At 39.8% G+C, this 10,644-nt stretch overlaps 1 protein-coding gene across 2 annotated transcripts in view; it reads right to left on the reverse strand.

The window, feature by feature from the left end:
- Positions 1–2,226: 2,226 nt before the first annotated feature.
- Positions 2,227–10,644, reverse strand: part of cxxc5a (CXXC finger protein 5a) — an 11,230-nt gene continuing 2,812 nt past the window's right edge. The window contains exon 2 of one of the 2 annotated variants that reach the window (XM_035666979.1): positions 2,227–3,323. In XM_035666979.1, the coding sequence (XP_035522872.1) occupies positions 3,282–3,323 (42 nt within the window). In that variant the 3' untranslated portion in view covers positions 2,227–3,281. Of the gene's footprint in view, positions 3,327–10,644 lie in introns of both variants that reach the window. The other variant, XM_035666978.1, reaches the window with a different exon arrangement.

Genomic DNA, 10,644 nt, shown 5'->3' on the forward strand with positions numbered 1-10,644 from the left:
CACACACTCACGCACACACTCCCCCAATCGCCATGGCGATGGCAGTAGCCCAGCACTGTCACCGGGGGGGAAGCTGGGAATATAGCTACACTCTCCAACTCTCCACTCGCCAAGCTGATCACGAGCTCGTACACAAGCCCACCATACTGGGCCTTCCACTGTGGATATTCACTAATTAAAAACACTCAGCACTACGGCTGCAGAAAAAATCTGCATATACTTCCCCACCTGGATATGAAAGAGTGACTATGGAAGCTGTGAAAAAAAAAAATCACTGAGAATCATCACTTAGCAGGAAATGGAAATTCACTCCAGTGTCACAGACCTGAGGCATTAGAATCAGTAATTACACTAAGACCCATGTGAGATTGACCACATTTTGGAAAGGATTTTAAATCAGCACTGCTTTCACTTATCCATGTCTTTATCCGAACTTCACTCCCTTCTGCTCCTTGAATGCATAACACATCCAGCCACACAGATACTTCATCCAGGCTTCTTCAGGATAACCTTAATTACGGTCACCCTGAGAACTCAATGTACTGCAAATTAAGAAAACACACAAAAATAGACAAAACACAAGATAATCAAAAGGGAAATCAATTTGACAACACATGCACCACATTTTTTTCTAAATTTTTCTAAATGCAAATAGAGAAAACACAACCAAATACAGTAACGCTGCAAGTAGCACAGACAACAATTGGATACGATATTTTGCCATGGATTGTGACTCATGAAAGTTTTGAAGTTGGTTGTTGAATCTGTAAATACTGTTGGAAAATTAGGTAATTCTTCATCTGGTGGACAACATGCATGGCCCAGCCATTTAATGTCCCCTGGAAACTTGGTTGTGTTTTCCATATTTGCAGTGGGTTTTTTTAATTCTGTGCATGTGTTGTCAAGTTCTGGAAGATGTTTTTTTAATTTCCTAGTGTTTTGTCCTTTTGCATGTTTTCTTAAAGCAACATTATGTAACCTTTCTACCTTAAAGTAACAGCTTCAAAGTTATTTTGATGCTAAGTTGAGTTGTAATAGGGTGAATGCTGCCTCTTTCACTATGTCTATATATTATTATATTATTAATGTTTTTTGGTTCCCATCTGATGTCTGTGTGAACTCTGTTATTTACACAGTAACTGCTGCAAAATGTTGTTCTGGTAGCCCAGATGCTTTGGACCGCTGGGAGGAGACGCTTTGGACCGCGGGAAGAGGATGCTGATGGAGAGTGGTGCCCAGCGTCGTCCCTGAACCACAGCTGGGCCAGTGGGCAATGTAACCAGGCTCAGCAGCTTCTATGGACAGTAAGAGACCTAAGAGGACGCTAAAAAGAGACAATGAGACAGGAGTTGCCGAACAATAGGTAAATCTCAGACTGGCTTTTAGTTGTTGGCAAAAGCTTCATGAAAATAAAAGGCTGCAGACAGACACAGAGATAGACTTCTTACTGTTTGACTAGTAAGTAATATTAGCTGGATTGCTATAACTTGTGTTGTTGCAGTTGCTTGATGTTTGGCTGTGTTAGCAAAGTTGTCCACTCGCTAGTTTTTATTATCATCAGTGATGTCCAGTGTACAGCTGTCTATATTTACAGACAATGCTATTGCAACTGGGAGCACAAATACCAGATCTTACATATTGCTGCTTTAAGTTCAGTGTGTTAAGTTCTTAGAGCCAACAACAAAACTGCCCATCAGTAATCCAATGACTATCTATGATTTTCTGCTTATGTTTTCTGACTGTAAATGTCGTGGAGAAGGGTAAATGTCACAAAGGTCTGGGAGAAGAGTGAAAATCACTGAGAAAAAATGACATTTGGGAGGATTTTCAGGAGATTTCATGCATTTTGAAGAAACACTGCAATCAAAATTGTTCTTATTCAAACATCTTTTAAATCACTTTGGTTACATTTTAGCATAGCAAGGCTCCAGAAGTCATTCCACTCTAGGTAGATATTACATAGGAAGCGAGAGAAATATCTCAGTCAAACCAAGGACATCATGGTGATCCATAACACCACCTGATTTACTTTTAATACTTAGTTCTGCTTGCGTCAGAATCTTTGAGAATTTCCCCACACCGTCCAATTATAATAGAAAAGGGAACATTTTCTTTAGTTCATGGAAAAGTTATACTTAAAGTTTTTGTTTTGTCAAATCAGCTGTTTTTAAAAAACATGCAAATAGACAAGTAGACAAACATCAGAATTGTAAATTTTGACACGAATACATGCATTCCTTTTTATTCACAAAACCAGTCCAATTTTCTAAACAATACAAAGATTGGTTATTTTTAAAAGCTGTAGCTACCCAGCAACATAACAAAATCATGAAAATATAACAAATAAACAAACAAATAAAAAAAAAGGAATCTTGTCTCAGTGCGTTCAGTAGGGTAGACTCAGAGCAAGTGCTGTCTCTTAATGCTATTGCCCTGAGCAGTATTGGCACATGCTCAGTAGGGCCACAGTAACATAAGGCTGCCAGTTTCACTAAAGGAAAAGTTTGGAAATGCAGAGGAGGGCTGATTGAGGAGATTACAGTAGTGACGGCTCTGGCAAACAGCATCTTCAAACCAGTGAAAAGTCTCTGGAGATCTGCCCAATAACATGACTTTTTCAGTTTCCTTTAAATCCGAATTCCACCGCGTCATAATTGCTAACATTTTCTTTGTCTTTCAAAGACAACCACTGATCTGTCTGAAAACTGTACTCTTCAACAAAATGAATCATAAAATAGACAAGGGTTTAAGTAACATAATGGTGAAGAATTACAATAATGTTTGCCATTAGCCACTAGTTTTGAAATATAGCTGTAAATTTACATTCTCTACACAAGTACTGTATCTTTCCACACATGAACAACATTAACACCAAACACAGAAATTAGTTGATTGTCCACACTCAGTCCGTCATTTCTGTTTCTGGCAATGAACAGTTCCATGTTTAAGCGACAGAAAAAAACCTGCTGGAAAAAGGACAAAAGGTACCAAAATGGAAACATAGAAAAGGGAATGAAAATTGCCATAGATGCTTTTCTTTACGCTTCATTTTTGGTTCAAGGAATAAGTAGGTGCATCCATTACCCGATTGTTTTTTGTTTGTTTGTTTTTTGTTTGTTGTGGGTTTTTTTTGTTTTTTTTTGTTCTTCTGTTTTTTTGTTGTTGTTTTCTATACTTTTATTTGTTGCTTGTTTGTTTATTAGCCAGTGTCTGTTCCGGAGACAATCCAGGAGTTGGCATTGCACTTGATGGCAGAGCTTTGGGTAGGGAGTGGAGGAGTCCTACTGGAACCACCGGAACGCCGCTCCTGTAGGAAGCATCACCTTCTTGGAGAAACAGAAGACAAGGAGGGAGGGGAGGAGAGGGGAGGAGAGATGGAAGAGGAGGTTGGAGTTGTTAATGAAAAACAGCAAGTTTTTTGCAAATATAATGCCAAATCTATTACTTCACTAAGAGGCCAGCTTGTTGTTGCCTTCCAGTTCTGACATTCTCTGATGTTTCTTCCATTTAGGGGTGCAACTAATGACTGGTTTCATTATCTATAAATATATATTGCTAGTTTTTTTTATCAGTCATCAGAGCTCAAGGTGGAGTCTTCAAATTGCTTCAGATGTTGTCCAACCAGTCCATAATACAAAGATATTCAGAGAATTTAAGAAGGTGGAACCTTAAATTTAAGAAGGTGGAACTAGTAGTATTTTTAGTTAACATGACTTAAATGATTAATGTCGAACACTAATCGATTTAACAGCTAAACTTCTATTTTACTCTTTATCCCTGGACGAGTAGTATGTGTGAAATCTCTACATCCTCCCCTCACCCCTCAGCACCACCACAGGAGCGGGCTTCAGTCTGGCTTCACACAAAACCCGATATGCCACATTTATTATTTAGCCACCACACGCACTGCTCTCCCACACCATCACCGATGATTATGCTGCTTTCCCTCCCTCACCCCTCTCTCACTGTGGTTATCTGTGTGTCTGATTGCACTGAGCTGGAGTTGCACACATGCATGCAGCTGCAGGGCTCAGCAGCGGCCTGCCAGTCAGGAGATAGAGAGCCGCTCGGGTCCCTGGAGCTGCAGCACGTCTGGCGTCCTGCAAAGTGCAACTCGATTCTGCAGCACGGATTCTTCCGTTAGCCAGCTCTGCCTGGAGCGAGGCAGGAGGAGCTCGGCAAACATTTATGCACCCACACACACTCTCGCACCGTACCAATATGTATTCAAGTACAGTCACACACCTCCACACACAGTGGCACGTTAACCGACACTCACAATACACCCCCGAAATCACACCAAACAGTGAGACTGTTAAAATAAAATTCTTATACACGATGGATTCAGATTCCCTTTTCCATCAGTACTCGACAGCAGAAGGTTTAATAAGGAATCATACATGCTGTGAGTGCAAACACAAATACACACACCCATACATACAATCACACCTATCTAATGAAAAAAGAAACATAAGATGTGTTGCATGTAAGTGTCATACTCTATTCCAATTTCCATATTTGTAAATATGCTTTCTGAAGACATTAAAAAGTTTCCAAATTTGAATGAAAAAATGATGTGTCACCTGAACATAATCAGACTTAATTTTGTGCGCTTGTTGCGCAGCTCTCTAGCACAGCAGTGGAATTATGAGTTTTTCAACAAAGGCAACTCAGAGGCAAATGGCCCATTAGTTCAGAGAAGTTTGTTTGAAACCAAAAACAATACCAGCCCTAATTACTTTTCAGGCCCACTTAAACCATTCCTCTACCCTTGAATCAGCAGTACAGTGTTCTTTTGAATGCTATTGTTCATACATGACACTGAGTGACGGCGGGGTTCGTGCTCCACAGGTTTCATTTACTTTCATTTTGAAAGTTAATTCCTGCTGACAAAAATGAAACATTTTTGCTCGGGTAAAAAGGCTTCAAACAAGGTAATTACTCTGGTGATCTCAGCCAAATATAGCCCACACTGTGCTTTATTTGTTAAATTGACTCAATCAGGAAAAATGTGACAGCAGAGACACTGAATACCACGGTGCTGTTCAAAGCCCACATATGCATGTGCCAGTTCACATCAAGCTCTCAACTTCATATCAATTTCTCAAAGATGGAGCAAATGCTGTTTAATGGATTCTGGTCTGGATTGAAAGTATGTTTCTGGTGCTGCTAGTTTTTTTAAATCACCTAAACTTTCTTATAAATAGAAAAACTGTAATTTCAGTGGTGTACATCATGTGTATTTAAGGGATTGTTTTTGGCTCAAATTAATAATTATTAAGAACCACAAACCTGGAGGTTAACAGCCAACATATTGCACACATTACTTCATGGTCTGTGTGTTAAGTATCGTTAGCCCATCATCCATCTCTGTGATGACCTTTTTGCAGCAGCACTCAGCTGTTAAGAAGACAGTCAGAGGACAGCAACATCTGGCGCTGCCACAGATGTCAAAAACCTGGTTAGGGCTAGAGTGACCATGACGTAATGTGTGGGAAGAAAAACAACACATCCCTTGACTGAACCGTAAATGCTGTTTTTTCTCATTATCAAACATGAGCAATCAATGGAAAAATGGCAGCAGTTCAGGAATAGAAAAACCCTTCCTTCACCAACACTGATTGCAGGTTCAAACAGATGGGATCTGTGGGTGTAAAGTGGCCAATCACTTAAATCGATGGATGTTTTTTTTTTCCAAACAAGGCGAGCACATTTGTCTTAGCATAGCACAAACAATTTGTGTAACATACCGCAAAAGTAGAAAAAGGAAGCATCGTTTATTTTGTCCGACTAACTGCTTCTTAAATGAGCTACCAGAGTACATCACATGTTTGTTTGGTTTTACTGATTCAAAGGGCACCGCTGAGCGTTCTGGTTATTGTTTTCATGGCTTCATCATCGACAATTGTGAGAATTCCCTTATGGACACCCACGAGGCAAAAGAAAACACATACAAACTGACAATATGAACGCAGAGCATCTCCACATGCAGGAGAGCATGTGGGATGTAACACTGTCTGCTGTTCACAAGGAGCAGAAAAGAAAACTTTTAAAACAACTGAATAAAACCACCATTGACCTCTAGCTGGCATAAACACTCACTGATTTTCTGGCTGAATGGGCGAAGTCTGCTTTCCCTTCCAGAAGGCAAATGTTATTTGTATGTAAATCTATTAATATGATTAGTACCGATACATACAGTATATCTCATAGCCAGGACAGGAGCATGAACACACACATCCTGATCTATTAGGTCAACCCATAAGGTTCACTGGTGGAAATAGGGCTGCAACTAACAATTATTTTCTTTATTGAGGAATCATTTTGTCCATGAACTGTTAGATACTAGTGAAAATTTCATTTCCTCAGATGCCACAGGGATGTCTTAAATTTGCTTGTTTTGTCCAAAAGATATTGAATTTTCTGCCATACATGTCAAAGAGAAACAGTAAATCGTGACATTTGAGAAGCTGGAACCAGAAAACAGAAAATTATTGAAATTAATAATTGATTTTAAAAATAGTTGCCAGTTATTTTTTTGTCAATCAACTAGTCTTTGCAGCACTAGTTGTAGATATGCCAGAGATGATGCTGGGGATGTTGGCATGGTTATCCAAGTCCAAAAACTAATGATCTTAACCCTTGATTGTGATGATGATGAAACAACTCACTGTGCATTGCTGTAAGCCACCCTGTGCACATGTTTACGCCAACTTCTGTATGTTTCTGTATGCTTCTGTATGCTTCTGTATGATTTGATTTGATTTTTGTGTCCTGCACACAAAGTGCTCAACCCTCATGGGTTTACAAGACACAAAAAATGCATTTCATTTCATTACAAAATTACAGATTACAAATTATTATAGAGCTCGGTCTTCTCTTCCAAGCTTCGCACAAAAAGTTCACTACAAGAAAGTGAAGCGCAATTCAAGCGTTTTCATAATCATCCAGCCCAAAGAAATCATCATAAATGAACATTTTATTATAAAGCGCATCCCTTATGTCCTTGTAGACAGAACAGCAAAAGAAAATTGTATGTTTTGTTATGCATTGTATACTTGGGGACAAATAAAATTAATAAATTTGAATTGAAAATAATCAAATCAAATCAAACTGATGCCCAATAATCACAGGTAAAGAGGAATACAGTATAATACAATGCATACAATGGTTGTTTTAACAGCATTTAAATAACTGTACACATTGAAATGCAGCCACTGAAGCGTTGCTATACTGGATGTAACATAGATGTCTGACATTTTATAGACACATAGACACCTTTTGACCTGCACATTACCAAATCAGCTCTTACTGGGTGGACTAGAACCTGATATCTGTCTCTCTTTGAGTCAAGGGCCGTTTGCTTAATCCAGATGTCAGTCTACAGCATGACACCTTGGTTGCCTCACCGCCTTCTCTCTCTTTCTGTCTCCCTTAGCCTCCTCTGTCCACTCCAACTTGTCCCTCTGTCTGCCCAGCAACTTGCCCACACATCCATGTGTCTCGGTGTCAGTCTGCATGCCTGTCAGTTCACATGAGCCTCTTCTGTCCTGGCTGTTTGGTGTATGGTGTCTGGGAGGCAGCAGAGACCGTGAGGGAATACGCTACTCCCATATCAACGTCTGATACCAGCAAAGTGGCCCCCAAAGGACAACACTAGTATGTTCAGGTGGGAGCTGTGTCTGATGACAAAAAAGCACAGCCTTTGACACAACCAATGACTTTCTTTACAAAATATATCAGTCAAGTAGACAAAGACGAAAACTCAGCTCCTGTCTTAGGTATTTTCAACCCACCCACTGTTACAGTACATCTTGAACGTACAGTGACATACAAGTAAAAACAAGGTACACTACACCTTCCTAACCCTGACTCTCCTTCTTTCTCTCGGTGTTGAACAGCATCGCTGAGACTGACACCACTGGAGGGTATTCAGACATAGAGCAGAAAGGAACTGCCTTCCCACTTATTTCTCTCAAATGTAGCATTCCCAGAATAAATCCAGACATCTTCAGCCAGTGAGCTATGAGGTGGCAAAGGCCTCAGCATGCTAACTCCCCCTCACTTGCCAATTTTACGCTCCTCTTTGAGCTGCCATGAGCTTTCAATGGAAACCGTCAACACCCTTAAAATAAGCACACTGCTGCTGGACTGCACTTGTGTACCAACGCGTATCCGCTCATGGGCTCGTGCAAACACACAAACATAACCTTCAATGCAGTAAAACAGAGCAGAGATATTTCATCCAGTCTTTTTTGCTCCCGTGTGTGTGTACGCGCACTCAAGACACGCTGGAAAGCAGTCAAAACCATCTGACAAATTGACCGCAAGACACATGTTAAATAAGACGTCATGCCCCTTCAGAGACTGCACACTGAGTGTAACAGCAGACAGGGATGTGCCACTCTGTCTTTGATTGGAGGGGAATGTGACACTCAGGGGCTGTTTGAGCTACAGCTGAGGCTCACTGCAGTTCACTGTGGACTCTGAAAGCCAGGACGATCTTCTCTTCTGACACAGGTGCTGCTATGCATTAAAGGCGTTAAGGGGAAGCAGGAATTTCTCTTACAGAAGCCTTGTTTAAGGACAATGAAAATACATACAGTAATTGACAGTATAACGTCATCTACTCATTATTGACATTTTGGATTTAGTGCTGACTCTCCTGACGCAGCACATCCTCCATGAATCTCATCCGCTGACATTTAGCTAGTACTGATGACATCACGCTCACTGACAGTGCGGCCCAGGCTGTATTCTCTGATCTAATCACCTGCTGAACAAGAGCTGTTGACTTAATAACAAAGCCATTTGAGACAACTACTAGACTGCTAATGGGAAATGTATGAGTGCATGAGGACAAATAAAAAGCAGGGCAAATAAAAAATGTTGTACTACTGTCAGAGCTCTGTATGGGGGGTGGGGGGAGTCGCTACTGTGGTACTGTAGCAAATCATGTTTGGGGCAAATAAGTAAAGAGAATACTTGTCTCATTTTGAGTTAAATCCCATTTACTGTCCAGGCGTATTGTATATTTTTTGGGTTATTTTTTGTTGTGTTGCAATGAATTCATGTCATTCAAGTCATTCTTCAAATACAAACTTACAGTGCCAAAATGAACTGCATCTTATAACAAAGATGTCTGAAATATACAGGACAATACAGCACACGAATAAGACCATTAGGTTTATTAGGCGACATCAGAGGAATATTACAGGGATTACCTTGCCACAAAGATTCAAGAAAGAATCAAGTTTTCTTAGTGGGTAGATGTGCAAGGGCTACATACTTTGGCATGAATGTTTTTCCTTTCCGATTGTAATCTCATGCCTACAACCTTCATTACAGCTGTGACACTGAAGAAACTTTCAGCTCTCTAATATAGACACTGCGTTTTTATTCACACAATGTCACATTTCATCTGTTGCACGCCTACAATGCACTTGTTGTTTTGGCAATTAATGAGACTCTGACCATTAATGTATTCACATCCATTTCTATTTGATGAATGGAACAACTTTAGTGTAACATAATCCACATTTCAGCAAAGTGAAACACATTAAAACTTCATGTTGACTCTGATGTCTGATGGACTAATTATGGCAATGTTTAAGTTTAAAAGCTGCTTTTCGACACTGCTGCCTACACTTAATGTGCAGACACAATCGGGAATGATGTAATACAGAAGTGTTGCCAGCACAACAAGCACAAACATTTAAAAACACATATCCTTTAATAATATTGATTCATCTGATATTACTATACTATACTATACTATACTATACACTGTATAAGTATATTAAGTTGCAAGCAGAGATTAGCCTTCTCATTTCTGGTCTGAATAAGGGAAATTGCTTGACAGACATGTTAAAAAATTAGAGGAAAATGTGTGCAAGGTAATTACAGTACATACAATTAGTAACATCAATAATCAGACTGCTATTATACTTGGTTCTTGGAGTTTTGGCAGGTTTATGGTACCCTGGAGTTCCTTTCATATGAGGTGGCCACTGGCAGTATCAGCAGACCGTGACGTTATGAGCAGCATGATGACCTATATCAACATCAACATTCATGAATATTCAAGCCCCCTTGGGTTTGGCATCACTGGTGTGAACGACTGGTATTAGGCTAACTGCCATGACAACATCAATTGCAAATCATAAATTAAAATTAAATTCCTTTCTGTTGCAGACATTGAGTCGTACCACCTACATAGCAAGCTGACACATTTCACCATTTTGGTGAATCATCAACAGAGACAAATGTAGCCTCTCATTAATTTGCAACTGAACAATACAACACTGAAACACAACATGCTGATATTCAGACACATCACTCTGATTGTTGAGAAAGTCAGTTTTTTTATGTCACAACAGTCTGTGACTACCAGCATTTGAATCCCTCAGTTTCACAAGGTGGTCAATGCCACAATTTTTTGATTTTTTGGTATATTTTGTAAGCTCTGATGAAGGTCAGATAGACTTGAGATAATGCACGGATCTAAGTGTGCAGTAACCTTCACTTTCAGTTTGGACACATTGACGCTTCCAACACTGTAGCAAATATTTAGCTAGGTGGAGCGGTTGTCATCCTGCATATCTCTCTACTGTCAACCATCTGATAATGGTACAAAGGTTTCCT

The sequence above is a fragment of the Morone saxatilis genome, unplaced genomic scaffold (genome assembly GCF_004916995.1).
Source record: "Morone saxatilis isolate NCDOM2014 unplaced genomic scaffold, NCSU_SB_2.0 Contig20, whole genome shotgun sequence".
NCBI lineage: Eukaryota > Metazoa > Chordata > Actinopteri > Moronidae > Morone > Morone saxatilis.